The sequence below is a fragment of the Corvus brachyrhynchos genome, unplaced genomic scaffold, assembly GCF_000691975.1.
Source record: "Corvus brachyrhynchos isolate BGI_N302 unplaced genomic scaffold, ASM69197v1 scaffold42, whole genome shotgun sequence".
Taxonomy (NCBI): Eukaryota; Metazoa; Chordata; class Aves; order Passeriformes; family Corvidae; genus Corvus; species Corvus brachyrhynchos.
Genome location: NW_008237242.1, coordinates 552,683 through 568,026, shown reverse-complemented (window position 1 = coordinate 568,026; position 15,344 = coordinate 552,683). Strand labels below are relative to the sequence as shown.

Sequence of the window (15,344 nt, the reverse complement as noted above, 5' to 3'; positions counted from 1 at the left end):
CCTTTAGGTTACATATCTGAAAGCTGGGTCATATTTAAGAGGTTTCCTTAATAGCAAAAAATGACATCTCATTCTCAAAAACGTAAGTTGATTTTTTGGGGTTTCTTTTTGTTGGTCTGTTGGTAAAATTTCAAGACATATTTGTGAAGTTACAACTGAAATAAATTTGAAGTATGGGAAATACTGTAACATCAAGCAGGTTTACAACAGTTGTGAATGATGTAATTCATAAATTAAAAGGAGATGTCAATATGATCACTGAAGAATAAAGACCTGTAACATCTCTGTCACAGAACTCAAGAAGATTCATTGGAGCAATAAAACTGCAAAAAGCAGCAGTTTATAATAGAGATTGAAAGTTTTGGGGGTTGAACAAGAATGGTATTTTTCTTAATCTTTCCTGTCTGCCAAAGTTAAATGTATGGAATGTCATCTACTTTTTGTCTCTTAACTTTCTCTACAAATTCAGAAAACACATGAATATTTGCTTAATTAATTTTTAATCCTTCACATTTTTGGAGCCAACCATATGAAATTCCTCTCATGCTCAGTGTCTTCCAAATCTAATTCATTGTTCCCTTCCATTTCAGACTCTGTAGCAGTCCATACCTGCATAAGTGTAAAGAAATGGTTCATTGCAAGCCCCCTATGATCTGGTAGCCACTCTTCATTCATGATATTAATACGTTCCTGCTCTGCTTCTTCCCTTCTGCTGTCACAGATATCCCACAGAAGATCTTTGAGGTTCTAAAGCACAAAATATTTAATTTTAAAAAAAAACTTTTTTTTTTTTTTTTTTTTTTTGCCTGTGTATAGGGCATCTTTCTATCTGTGACTTTTTCTATATTGCTATAAATATCAACAGCTGGTCAGGTCATATGCCTACAGAGTGCTGACAGAAAATTTCTTTACAAATGTGGTGGAGAGAATGCAAAGATATGAGTTCAGTGTGCAAGCTGCCTTGCTTTCCTTAGGCAGAGATGATCTACCTAAGCTAGACAAATAGGAATAGCTAAGCTCCCAACTGCACCTACAACTTTCCACTTGAATGGTTTGCTAGTTAATACACTAAGAATAGTTGTCTAACATCTAAGGGGATGTGCAATATGAAAAATACTGAGAAAATTGTGTCAGATTTCAAGTGCTTTTCAAATTTGGGTAGCTTCCACACCACTTTTCTCTGATGTTCTTTTAATTAAGGGCTCTTCAGCTGGTGACTATGTCAAATAGCAGCACTAAGTGGCTCACTGGCAGCACTGAGGACCTACTAAGCATGCAACATTATGCAAACCCTTTGTTCCCTATTGCAATCTCTGCATGGAAATAGTGTGACAGGCCACTATGTGTACGAGGCCATGGGAGGAGAGTGCTGTTAAATACAGTGCCAAGGTAGGACAAGATGAGCTGTCTCTTTGGCTCCAGGCAGCTCTACCCCACTTGACCTGTTCTGAGACAGAAGAAAAGGAGAGGAGCTTAGGCTTCTGGTGAGGTGATTCCATATTCAACAGGTCTTGGTTGCAGCCTATTATGTTAGATTCTATTTCTCTCCCCCGTCTAAAGACCAGATAAATCCACTTGTCCTCTGTTGGACAAAAGCCACAGGGAAGTCCCTGGGCCACCTAACACATCAGTGGTGGCTAAAAGGTAGCCAAGGTGCAGGCAATCAGATATTCAGGGCTGTTCACATTGTAGAGTATGTACATAAGGATATGCTGCTGGATGAAAAATACATGAGCATACAACTTATCTATTGGCAGTGGTGGGTTGCTCTTGGCTGGTTGCCAGCTGTCCAATAAACTGCTCTATCACTCTTCCTCACAGGAAAGAGAGAGAGAATATGATGGAAGAGTTCATGCATCAAGATAATGATGAGAAGATCACTCACCTATTACTAGCATATGCAAAATGGACTTGATTTGGGGCAATTAATTTAATTTAATATCAATTAATAACACAGCAGAATAATGAGAAATAAAACAAAATTAAAATACCATTCACCCACCCATTGTTCTTCCCAGGCTTAACTTCACTCCTGACTCTTCTACCTCCTACCTCCTAAATGGCACAGGAAAAACGGGGAATGGATGATTGTGATGAGTTCATTATACATTTTATCTGCTGCTCCTTTCCCCTCATACTCTTTACCTGCTCCAGAGTGAGGTTCCTCCCATGGAATACAGTCCTCCATGGATTTTTCCAATGCGGGTCCTTCCCACAGGCTTCAGTTCTTCAACAACTACTCCAGTGTGGATCCTCTCTGTGTGTGCAGCCCTTCAGGACTGTACTGCTCCATCATGTGTACCCCATCGGCCACAGCTCCTGCCAGGAACCTGCTCTGGTTGGGCTCTCCACAGGCTGTTGCTCCTTCACAGCATGTCCACCTGATACTGCCTGGGTGGACCGCATGGACTGCAGGGTGGAGATCTGCTTCCCTGAGGTCCTCCATGGGCTTCAGTGGAACAACCTGCATCACCGTGGCCTTCTCCACAGGCCACAGGGGAATCTCTGCTCTGGTGCCTGGAGCACCTCCTCTTCTTCCTTCTTCACCGTCCTTGGTGACCACAGAGCTGTTTCTCACATTTTCTCACTCCTCTCTCACAGCTGCCACACTTTCTTACAGAAGCCACCTCTGCAGACCCTTTGCCACAAAAAACTTTCACATAAACCCAATACCACACCAAAAAACACACTAATGTTTTGTACAAATTGATGTACAGCTCCTTCCAGTACTTTTCTTAAACATGTAAGAAGAAGAATTTTCCTTTTTGCCCTCATATTATTTAAATCACAGTTTTGATTAACTGTAAGCCTTGGAGAAAATTGGAGAGGAATACAGTGAGTTATATTCCTCTGGCAGAAGCTAAAAGCATGTTTTATGATTATCTTCTTTTTCTTCCCCACTGCTCTTCTTTTCACAGTGAAGCAGCTTCTCTCTCCTTCTTTTCTTGTAGTCAGGTGGTGAAAAAAACTAAAAAATGGATGCATTTGCTAAGTCCTCTCCTATTTGGAACAAGAGAAGTAGTGATAGCAATCATATTCAATGATAGCAATGCAGTGAGAGCGAAGTTGGAGAAATTGCTGGAAGACAGACAGAGATGTGCTGCTGCAGTGTATTTTACCCACAGTAATTCTGTGTTTGGATATTTAGGATGTGTGCTGGTTTTGGCTTGGAAGAGTTAACTTTCTTCAGAGTGGTGACTATGGGTTATGGTTTGGGTTTGTGCTGGAAACAGTGCTGATAACACAAGAATGATTTTGTTACTGCTAAGCAGCACGTGCACAGAGCCAAGGTCTTTTCTGCTCCTCACCCCACCCCACCAGAGAGGGAGCTGGGGGTGCACAAGGAATTGGGAAAGGACACAGCTGGGACAGCTGACTCCAGATTACCAACAGGACATTCCACACCACATGGCACGATGCTCAATATATAAAGCAGAGGGAGAAGAAGGAAGCAGGGGGGATATTGGGAGTGGCTGTGTTTGTCTTCCCAAGTTGCCATTTTGTGTGATGGCACCCGGCTCTCCTGGGGATGGCCAAACACCTGCCTGCCCAGGGGGAGTGGTGGAGGAATTCCTTGTTCTGCTTTACTTCTGTGCACTGCTTTTTCTTTGCCTGTTGAACTGTCTTTACCTCTGCCCAGGAGTTTTCTCAATTTTACTCTTCTGATTCTCTCCCCCATCCCACTGGTGGGAGTGAGTGGCTGCATGGGGCTTAAGTGCTGGCTGGGGTTAAGCTGCAACAACAGGCCAAAATCTTCACTGCCCTCTGGGCTTTGGACCTTTAAGGAATTTCACATACTTCACAAAATGGGGTGGGTTTTTACATTTCCCAGTTGACACCAGAGAAATTTGTTTTTCAGGTATTACAGCTGGCGCTTTCCAGTGTTTTAGAAAGGGTCCAGCTGAGATGACAGTGCTGAGCAGTCTGTGAGTTTGAGGAAAAACATTTTGAAGATTATCACTCTTCTCATTTCCTCTTTTTTCCTAGCAGCAAGGAAGGATGGCTGACAGAATTCATACATTCAGGGAGATGCAGTGAGCATGCCTTTAAAAGCATAGAGGCAGATCATCTTCACAATCACCCACAGGTTCGGGATTCACAAGGAATAGAATGGGTTATTAAAAAAAGTTCTGAAAATCCTATGTTGACTCCAAACAGCTTAGGCTTATCACAGTATCTGAGTCTCAGTGCAAAATATGGGAGTATAACCTCCTCTTCACGTAACTTGAATTGGATAATGTCAAGTATGTTTTGAGCAAAAGGTTAGATATTTTAATTTTATCTGTCTAAAATGTAGGACAGAGTGATTCCAGTCTTTTTATATTCCATTTAGTAGAAATTAGGAATATAGATGATGATCTTTCAATCCTTTACTCCATTCTCTTGGAATATTTCTATGGAAAAGGAGGTCCAATGCCTTTTCCATCTTAGCTGGATTAATCCATTATTCCTCAAATGTTCCTTTCAACTAACAGTGTTGTCTGTATTCTTCTTCTCTTTTTTGGGGAATGTTCCTGATACGACTCAACTAAAAATCAGGTCTGTTCTGAAATGGAGTCTGATGAATACAAAGATAGCTCTACTGTTGGCTTACGCTAAATCTAGCTCTGAACTTGTTAGGACCTTTACTGTTATGGATTTTTGTGAAAAAGAACTCCCAGGACATGTAAGACCTAGAAAAGATCTACCTGAATCAAAACATCCCAAGAAATTCTCTGTACTTTGTAATCATCAGTTTTGGAAAACATATATTATCATACATAATTTACAGAAAAACTAAAATACTGCCAAGATTTGTTAGATTGTGATAGGAGCATCCAACTTGTAAAATCTCTGAAAACCACAAAATGTAAAGAAAAAGAGAGCAGAAAAATATTTATTTTACAGTGTACCACAGTGTAACCGAAAAACCAAAGCAAGATGTAAGAAAATTATGGCCAAACAACAGAGGAATAATTTTAAAGGACACTTTATACACAAGAGGAAATCAAATAGCTTAAGAAGAACAATAAAGAGGGGAAAAAAAAGTAAATAATAATATCATTCATGTTGTATCAAGCTTGTATACAATGAAATACAAGCTTGTATACAATGGTATATTGTAATTTCTACCATTTACTTACAGTAACTCTTTGGTGTAGTTCAGCTTTTGTTTCCTCATCATCTTGCAGGTCATCAGCAATTGAATTAAAATCTGTTTGCCACTGAGATACAAACTCCTGCTTAAGATGTGGACGTTTCAAATAATCTTGAAATTTTTTTCTGTAAATTATGGTAAAAATAACTTTGGGGTTAAAAGACATACAGAAAGCCATATGAAAAATACAAAACACTAATATTAATGTAATAAGATACTATTTCTACTTACCTAATATCTGCTGTGTAATGAATTATAGTGTATTGTTCATCCCTTAGACATCTAAGTACAGTTTTGATAGTATTCATATATGTATTTTCTACCACTTCCCAGTAACATACTAAAAAATCAATTATCTCCTGTGAATTAAAAAAAAAATCAAAATTAATTGATAAATTTCTTGGTAACTCATTTATCTGTAGCATTAGCAAATACACAAAAAAATATTTCATTAAATCATATTACTGATTTTTTTTTTTAATATGCATTTCTTTTGGTTTACAGCTGATTACAGACATTGTACCAACATATAATTTTATCCTGTGAATTTCTTTTGGAAAAAGTGGTAGGTGTCTAAAGGAACAGGAAATTCCAGCAGAATACTCTAGAATCTGTTGTTTTGGATATGCTCGTAAAATACGTAGTGCTACAGAGAGGGCACTGAAGTATGAAAATTTGGTCATTCATAAATGTTTGAGCTTGTAAAAATCTAAACTGACTGTCTAGTGTTGCAAGAGTGATGTTTGACTGACTGACTGTCATGAAATGTAAATAAAGACCATGGCCAGAGGAAACCCAGCATATGTGAGCTGACTGCAGTCAAGAAGGAAAACTGCTAAACATTAGGAAAGCAATTACAGAACAAAATTCAAACCATCATTGTCTGCCCTTAAAAAATCTGCATCTCAAAAACTGCATGCAGTCCTAGCTTGTCATCTGAAAAAATTTACAGAAGAACTAGAACAATTATAACTGGATTGGAGAATAAAAGCGACATGAAATAAAATGAACATTTAAGAGATGCTTGTCACATTTTAAATACCTTCAGAGGTTGATTATAGAATTATTATTCATTGTATCTCTCAATATGAATTAGGGTCACCAAATGATCCAAGCAAAGATCACAGTTTAAAGCAAAGAAACAGAAATACTTTTTCAGAATTAACATAATTATACAAGCTATGTCATAGAGAACAAAAACTAAATTACTTCAAAAAAGCTACTAAAGCAACCAAAAAACACACTCATGGAAGAAAAGTCCATTCAAAGCTACTAAACACAAGATGCAGATATACAGCCATTTCAGAAAACCCCTAAATTTCAGATCACTACAATCTGAGAAGACCTACTTGGGGAAAACATATTAGGACAAAAAATATACTAGGAGAAAGATTAGTGCACACTGTTATTACTCTTTGTATGAGACCCACAACTTACCCTTGTCAGAGAAAGAAAAGTGATCTAGTAAGTTTGTGTTAGTATTTAATAATAGTAAAAAGTACTATTATTTTGAATGCTGTGTTTTTCATCATAATTGCAAAGAATTTAAAAAAATCTAAATTTGAAAGCATGATTCCTTATTTTATGTATTTTAGTAGCAACTGTTCTTTGCATATTTATTAAAAAGTAATAGCATACCTTTTATTAAAAAATATTGAAGAAAACAACATGCAATGATGCAAAAGGTTTAGGTAGGACATGCATAAAATAATAATAAAAATACATACTTTGATATTAAGATTTTCTGTCATGAATTAATGTACCTGGGGAAGTGGTTCATCTACATAAATCCATTCATCTGATCCTGGTTCAATCGGTTGTGGTGTCTCAGGAGAGGGAGAAGGCTGACTTATAACTGGTAAAACCTTTTCTTCTTCTCTAGCTGGTAAAACCTCTTCTTCATCTGTAACTGGTAAAACCTCTTCTTCTGGCGCTATTTCTTCCACAGGCCCTTGATATAAATGTAGAATTAGTACTTTCAAATGTATTTTAAGTCTCAATAAATAGATTAGATATCTATGCTACTCTGACAGTTCAAAAAAATGGAACAGATCCACTGTTTCATTGCTTAGGTGTTGTCCATCAAAATATATTCATGGAATCAGCAATGCTCAAGGAAGATTGGATCAGTTAACCCCTAAACAAATTCGACATCCATAAATGCATGGGCCCTGACAGGATGCATTCCCGAATACTGAGGGAACTGTGGGGCACCATAGCCAGGGGGCTCATGGTTATCTTTGAAAGGTCATGGAGACCAGGAGAGGTGCCTGAGGACTGGAAGAAAGCAAATGCCACCTTGGTCTTCAAAACAGGCAAGAAAGAGGACACAGGGAACTACCAGTCAGTCAGCCTCACTTAAATCCCTAGAAAGGTGATGGAGCACCTCATTCTAGAGACTATCTCCACCCACATGGAAGACAAGAAGCTGATCAGGAGTAGTCAGCATGGATTCACCAAAGGGAGAACATGCTTGACCAACCTGATTCTCTATTCTGCTTATATGAACCTAATAGTGAAGGACAGTTTGGAAGCTATCAACATAAGTATTAAATTAAACTTTATTAATTGACCCCAGGTATTATTTCTTCTTAGGGAGTAAATAACCCTTATAGTACTTCTATACAACAGCTGGATTCTAACTAGAAAATCTCCAATCCATTTGCAACAATAGAAATTTTGCTATTGACTCTAGCAGTGCCATAAATTATATACCAAGCACATAAAAAAACCCCTCCATCCAATTTTCTCTCGGGTGTGGTATTTCCAAGAATTTTTCACGAACTAGAAACCTTGCACAGAAGTAGTGGGATAAACTTTTACTGTTAAGAGTGCTTTTCGAGTTTGGGGTTTTCTTTCTTTTGGTGGTAGAAGACACATGAAGATTTTCTCATAATAATTATGAAAAAAACTGATTATTTAGAGGTCACTATTGCTGGTTTACTTGATGCATTTTTCCCCCTGGATGCTTCATCTTTTTTCTTTTTTTTTATTATTTTAAATGATTCTTTCCTTCTGGGTGATAAGAAGGAAAAATCAAATAAACATGTACCAAAATTAAATGTCAAAACCACTTCTACTTATCCAAATTTTTATGCTGTTACTGATAAAGCCCTCTATGTTGATAACGGCGAGTTAGACTTTCTTGTACAATTATGCTATCCCATATGATGAAGATGCTAGCTGTAATTTTTAAACCAGGAAGAAAGGACTGAATAAACAAGAAAGAAAGGACTGAATCTAATGCTTTAGTTTTTATGTGAAATTAGCCCATACACTCTGAAAAGGTAAAAACACAACAGAAAAGTTCAGGGCTCTGGTGCAGTTATCACCAACTAGCGCATCCTCAGATTTTTTCAGGGGCAGCAAAAATGTAGGTTGCCATGTAGTTTTATATAGTAATTACTAATGTTAAATATAAAAAACAAAGTCTTTTATTACTGACTTCTAGCAAGTAAGAATACGAAAACTTACTTGTCCTCTGCTTTTTCACAATTTCTTCTATTATAATTTCCTTCACTCTTTCACACACGAGACTTTCTTCTGTCTCTGCATTTACTTTCACTAGAGTGTTTTGATGGACTGAAAACCATTTCTCTAATTTTGGCCATGTCTTTAGAAAGCCTGCAATTCTACAAAAATCATATCAATGTATAAAATTAAAATCTAACTAATGGAAAATCAGACATTTTCTAAAATTAATAAATGAAAGAAAAAGCAGACCATCTAATTTAATACTTAACTCCATCCATATCAAACCCCTCATTTTAAATATAGGAAAAAATTCAAAATTCTATTGTTAGCTAATCATGTATTTCTTACTCTTTCATGTCACGACCTATATTTAATTTCTAATATCAGAATTAAACCAATAATAATAGGTAATGTAATAGTCTGAAACAGTTAATAGTATTGAATATTCAGAAACAAGAATTGTTGTTCTTGATTTTGCTCTTTGTATAAAGTTAAACATCTAGTGGTTCAATTAAAATTAGAAAACTAAGGGTTTTTTGTAAATGTAGAGGTGGAAAATACCATTTTATAAAATTTCTAACTCAAATCAACTGTATTTCACTCAAGGGCAGTCACATCATATGTGACACACCTCAGATATATGTGTACACATAGAGACACACATATGTATACACAGAATATATACATACAGTTAATGTAATATATACCTGAAAATTAAATTCTCCTTGGAACAATATCTTGGAAAACCAAAACATATGAATTCTTATTTTCAAGGATGATTTATATTGTGCAGAAAATGAAAATACCCTTTAGGCCCCACATTATAGAAAGGTCTAAGTAAATTCTTAACATTAAGCGTATCCGTATTGGCCTGGACCACATATGAGATTCAGATCAGTTAAATGTCTAAATGCCTGGCTGAAGCAACTTTTTTGTACTTCATATAACATACCTGTGCAGCACCTGCTCCCTGGCTAAGTCAATCTTCTCTTCTAAGATTTCAGCTTCTGAGTTTTGATCGCTGCTCTGTTCAGCCCGAGATGCCTTTCTTTTATCTACTGTGTGGAAAAACGCATATATAAGCATATACTGAGCAAGGATCAGACAGTTATTCACCCAAACTAAAATAATCATAAGAACAAATTCAGTGTTCCTTGATCTTAAATTTCTTCACTTAAATGCTGGGTACCAAACTGCCTAAAAGAAAGGAAAAGTCAGAGAACATCACAGAAATATAGAATTAAGCTGCAAAGTACCTAAGACACTGACTTGCCTCTTCCTCTGTTTAAGTGCATAGCCAATTATAGCACTAACATTTCCTGATGAATGCTTTTCAGGTATAGAAGCCTCCATTTGAAGAGATGAAGTATTCCTGTGGGCAGACTATTTCAGGCCTACCTACTCTACCAGTTAGAAGATATTTTACCAATTTCATACAAAGTATCTACTTTTCACAACAAGCAGACATTTCAGTTCATGAAAAGACAAGGTATTGTCTCCTCTGAGTCTTCTCTAAATTTTAAAAAGCCTTTAATTCATTAGAAATATGCCATTTTAAAAGAATTCTGATTTTTAATTGTTTTTTTGACTCTATCATCACATTTGCATCTTATGAAATAAATTCCATTTGTATTTCTGAGATTATATTAAATGTCACCACATGTTCCAAGTGTTTTGGCAGCACAAGGTCTTAAAATTAGCAAGAGTTTCAATTGTCTATATATTTATCCTCACCAGACTTTTAGCAAAAGCTCTAAAGATTTTGTCCCTTCCTTACGCCTCCCTGTACTTAAAAGCTAAATGAAAATGGTGCTTTAATTCAAGCTATTTGCCATCTATGCACTGCAGTGAAAACAACGAAGAAGAATCTCCTCATAATCTGGATAATACACGACATACTCATTAAAAAAACTTCTGTTTCACCAAGGTCTTAAAATGTGTGGTCTGGAAGTGAAGCAGCTGTCAAAAAGCCTTTGATGCCTTTGCCTTGGCTGGTCAGAACTGACTTTGATGCCTGATCATTCACTAACTGAAGACAAGACAAAGGCAGTACAAATTTATGCTGGCACTCTCAGGGAATTAATATTGGCACATCCCTCTGTTCATGATTTCCTTTTTTCCAAGTGTGTATCCTGAAGAAAAATACTATTTACAGACACTCATTTGCAATACAGCATATTCTGTATCTGTTACAACTTGTGCTTTTTCCAGCTGCTGTTTTGTGTAATATCTAACACCACCCACTGTGCCATCTCAGCTGTAGTGAGAATTCAGTACAAATACTAAAAAGCATATACACATGCACTTGCACACTGCTGATGTGCCTTAGACTGAAACAAACAGAAGTATCTGAAATAACTTGGAAGTAATCAAGGCACAATTAACAAAAGTGATACTGTGAGATATACAGATGTTGCCCAGTAATGTTATTTTGCATTAATAAGTACAACTTACAGATACCTGCTTGTCATTTTACTTTGTTAATAGTAGTTGTAAACTTACATTTCACATTAGCTGCGCGTTTCAGTACCACACTGTCTGAAAGATCCAATAATATAGAAACATCAAATGCAGGTGAGGTAGGAGCAGGCTTGTTAGGGACTCTGGGATCTATAGCAAGGGACACCTTTTCAGAAATTGGATCCTTTTCTTCTACATCAATCCCTGTATAGGATTTTTCAAATAGCTTTGCCTGATTAATTGTCATTGGAAACCCTTCCACAATCCACCCCTTCTCTGGTGGTATTTGGCTAAAAGGAAATGAAGAACCAAAATTACACAGTGAATTGATAGCCTAATAATAAAACCTAAAGAACAGTTTGCTCTAGCCATCATTCATTCTTATTTCAGTATATTAAATTTCCTGATGAATAAAGAATATGACAGACATTATTAAACTGTGAAGTAACGGATTTTAAATCAGAAAAAATAACATCAAGTCTAATCAAAGTGAAAAAAAATCAGAAAAAAACCCAATCTTTGCTGATAAATAAAGTTTTCAAAACCACTCTATAGAGACTGCTCAGAGCTATAATTTCAGTTTTCTCAAATAACTTTTGTGCTAAAGTAATAAATAGGTCAATCTATCTTATAACTTACAGTATACTAATGGGAGTAATACAACTTAAATTATATTCATGTAGGAACTTAAGTGCTAACTGCACATCAGGGTAGTTGAGACACTTTTCTGTCAAACAAGAGTAGATAAAACCAAGTATCTACACAATTTCATACGTAATGGCTTCCAAAAGGATGTCAACTAGTAATTCATCAGGAACACTTTTTCCTTTCTTCAACCATTTCTGGGATGCAGCACCAAGCTGGGCACGTACAGATAGCTGTGGAAGAGTGCAATATATGCTCAGAATGTTCATAACAGCCATTGTTGAAATTACTCCACATTTTATATTAAGTACTATTTATTTATTTATATTGGGGGTGGTGGCTTTTATTTATTAATATTCAATATTTGGGGGGTCTATTAAGGAGAATAGTTTGAATACTAAAAATTCCTAGTTCAATTGAAATCTCCAGATGATTTCCATGATTACACTCTTAAAAATGATGAAAGAAACAAGATAAAGAAATGAAGGATATGAAGGCCAGAAATTAAAATTAAGTGTTCTGGTTCTAAGCTTATTCTGATTTCCACTACCACTGATGATTTCATACAGCAGCATATAAATTCATTACTTTTACAGGGATTCTTTTATATCTTAGCTTTGGAAGTAAGCCAAAGAAATCACTGCAGAATTAAACATTTTTAACATAAAAAAATGGAACCTTGTCATGGGATGAATTATCTGCTTGGCAGCAGCAAGCAGGAATACATTTTTGCTAACGCAGAAATGTCATTGAAAATACCACATCTTATGTAAATGTGGTATTTCACAAGAAAATATAGAATTTTAACAAAATGTACAACTCTAAACAACATACAGAGGAATAAATTTTCAGAATAAGCTCTTTTCATATTTCATACAGAAAATACTTGCATTGAGGTCAGTAATTCAGAATGATGAAAAACCGGCACCATTTAATTAACTTAACCATTTTAACTAACGTCTTTTTATAAAGTAGAAACTAAAACTGGACTACTAACCTTGGGTAGGTCATCCTGACTGTCATCCAATTCAAATTCTTCCTGAGATGGATCCTTCTCAACAGGACAACTGTCTAAAATAGATTCTAAAATACAGTTTAATGATTCTATTACTATAAAATTTATTACTATAGATAAAGAATAAAAGTACACATCTTGATGTTCTTTGAACAAATCAATACAGAAGGTACATAAAATTGTTAGGATCATAGGACCATTAGGTAATTCAGATTAGAAGCAACTTCTGGATGTTATCTAGTTAAAGTTACAAGGTAAAGTTACAACCTTCTGCTCAAAGTGGCATCAGTTTTAAGGCCAGACCAGGTTTCTCAGCTGTTTACCCTGTGTGACCTGAATAACCTACAAAGATGGAGACAACACTACCTCTACAGGAAATTTGTTTCAGTACTTGACTGTCCTCATGGGGAAAAGGCCTTGTCTTATGTCTAGGGTAACAAGAAGGGCTTATACAGGTATCTCCACAGCAAAAGGAAGGCTGGGGAAAATGTCTGCTGGGACATGCAAAGACTGAGGTATCCCAAGGCCCTGACACACACAGGAAAATCTGCGGCAAGAAAGATTTACCTGTGGTGGTTTCTGTTTGGAGTTCCTCTAGAAGATTTGGTGGTGAATTTGGTAACTTCTCCTGGACCTTGTATCAATTATGACAGGAAGTGGATTAGAATGAAAACTACATATTACAGAAAAAAACAAGCTGTCAATTCAAGATGACTCTTGCAGTCTTACCTGTCAAAACTTAGAATTAAGTTTGAAATTGAGTAAAAAAATTGAAACATGTTTTCTTTCTTACATGTTTCATTCCCATCTACCTGTTAGAGCCAAGATCAAAATTTGGAAATATACTTACCTCACTCTGTTCTCCAGAACTCTCTGGTTCCTCTGAAATCACGTGGTGTTCAGTTTCCATTTCATTTTGAAGAAAAGCTTCAATGGCCTCCTGAACCAGAGTACCAACAGATAGTACCTGAATATTGCAAACTAATACACAAAAATATTAGATAGCTACAATTTGAGTTGAACATACATACAGAGCAACTATTACAAGCAGTTAAATTAATTGTTTCATTGGGGCTTCTAATGTACATTGTTTCCACTATGTCTTCTCCATAACTACTTCATAATATGTATCAACAATCACCTAGCTGTCTTGCTAGTCTCCTCTAAAACAAACTATCTCCAAAGAAGTTTACCAAAAGCATTTTCAAATTCTGAATGAAGAAGTATTAACATTACAATACAATATTAATATTACTTTCAAGTTCCAGTGTTTCTAATCTTATTTTGGAATATAACAAAGGAATGACATGCAACCAACCACAGCAAAATACAGAGGCATCTGAGGTTCAAGAATTAGTCATGCAAGGATTTGCCCAAGCAATTTTCATTGTAAGAGTGGGATTTTAAAACAAATAAAAATTTTAAAGAATTTTAGGCAAAGAAACAAACAAACAACCTCTACCTTTTCCAAGAAACTTTGCACAGGTAGTTTTTCCACTAAACATTTTTCCCAAAATACATCCCTTGATGGGAAATGAAGGAAATTCAGGTGAAGATTTGGGTTTTGGAGGATAAAACTTCTCCATCAGTCTACGAAGCACATGACCCAGTATGTTATTATTAAGAGGAGGTTTGTTTTCACTGTTCTCTTCAGTTGGGCTCCATTCCCCTGTCATACTCTGTAAAAATGACAAATTAGCAAATCTCAATATGTCTTGTCTTCCATCTTTCTAAATATATGCACTTAAACACAATACATAAAATAATGAAATTTGAATAGTATTAAGTAATAACACAGTTTTTAGAATAGAACCTAGTTAAAACCTTTAATTATGTCATAATCATTAAACATTTATAGATATTCTCTAATAACTAGTTGAGAGACAAGTATTTATACAAACATTTTCATAGATTCCGTGGTAGTTTACCTCTGGATGGATGTCATAGAGAAAATATAACAAAAGGTTCACGATCTGAGATAAGAACAGGGAGGGATCACTCACCAGTTATCATAATGGCCAAAACAGACTCGACTTGGGGATATCAGTTGAATTTATTATGAATCAAAATCAGAGCAGGATAAGGAGAACTAAAACAATTCCTACAAACACCTTCCCCCCACCCCTCCCTCCTTCCCAGGCTAAACTTTATTCCAAATTCTGTAGCTCCTCCTGCCCAGCAGAGCAGGAGAGCAGGGAATGGGGGTTATGACCATTTCCTCATGATGCTTCTGCTGCTGGTGCTTCCTCCTCAGAGAGAGGAACCTTCCCCTGCCCCAGCATGCAGTCTTTCCTGCAGGAGCCAGTCCTCTACCAATATATCCAACCTGAGTCCTTCTCATGGGCTACAGTTCATCAGCTGTTCCAGCTGGGTCCCTTCCATGGGGTACAGTCCCCCATGAACAGACTGCTCCAGTGTGGTTCCCTTGTGTCTTGGGGTGACTTTATGATGCGTATCCCATATCGCTGCCTATGCCCAGAAATTAATTCCTGTGCCTTTCTATGCCTCTAAACTGAGCCTGAGAGGGGGAAGGAAAAAACTGAGCAAAACTTATTCAAAGCAGTTTGCAGCTTGTTCAAGGTCACACACAGATAGCAATTGGTTTCCCAGCTG

At 36.4% G+C, this 15,344-nt stretch overlaps 1 protein-coding gene across 1 annotated transcript in view; it reads right to left on the bottom strand.

Moving 5' to 3' along the window:
• Nucleotides 1–15,344, bottom strand: part of SPEF2 (sperm flagellar 2) — a 79,667-nt gene that overhangs the window by 37,377 nt on the left and 26,946 nt on the right. Inside the window, exons 10-21 of the mRNA XM_017730187.1 lie at nucleotides 14,194–14,410; nucleotides 13,582–13,712; nucleotides 13,299–13,365; nucleotides 12,714–12,799; nucleotides 11,846–11,949; nucleotides 11,114–11,361; nucleotides 9,564–9,669; nucleotides 8,612–8,769; nucleotides 6,901–7,088; nucleotides 5,369–5,496; nucleotides 5,124–5,262; nucleotides 610–747 (exon numbers count right to left, since the gene is read on the bottom strand). Coding sequence (XP_017585676.1) covers nucleotides 610–747; nucleotides 5,124–5,262; nucleotides 5,369–5,496; nucleotides 6,901–7,088; nucleotides 8,612–8,769; nucleotides 9,564–9,669; nucleotides 11,114–11,361; nucleotides 11,846–11,949; nucleotides 12,714–12,799; nucleotides 13,299–13,365; nucleotides 13,582–13,712; nucleotides 14,194–14,410 — 1,710 coding nt within the window. The remainder of the gene's footprint in view (nucleotides 1–609; nucleotides 748–5,123; nucleotides 5,263–5,368; nucleotides 5,497–6,900; nucleotides 7,089–8,611; nucleotides 8,770–9,563; nucleotides 9,670–11,113; nucleotides 11,362–11,845; nucleotides 11,950–12,713; nucleotides 12,800–13,298; nucleotides 13,366–13,581; nucleotides 13,713–14,193; nucleotides 14,411–15,344) is intronic.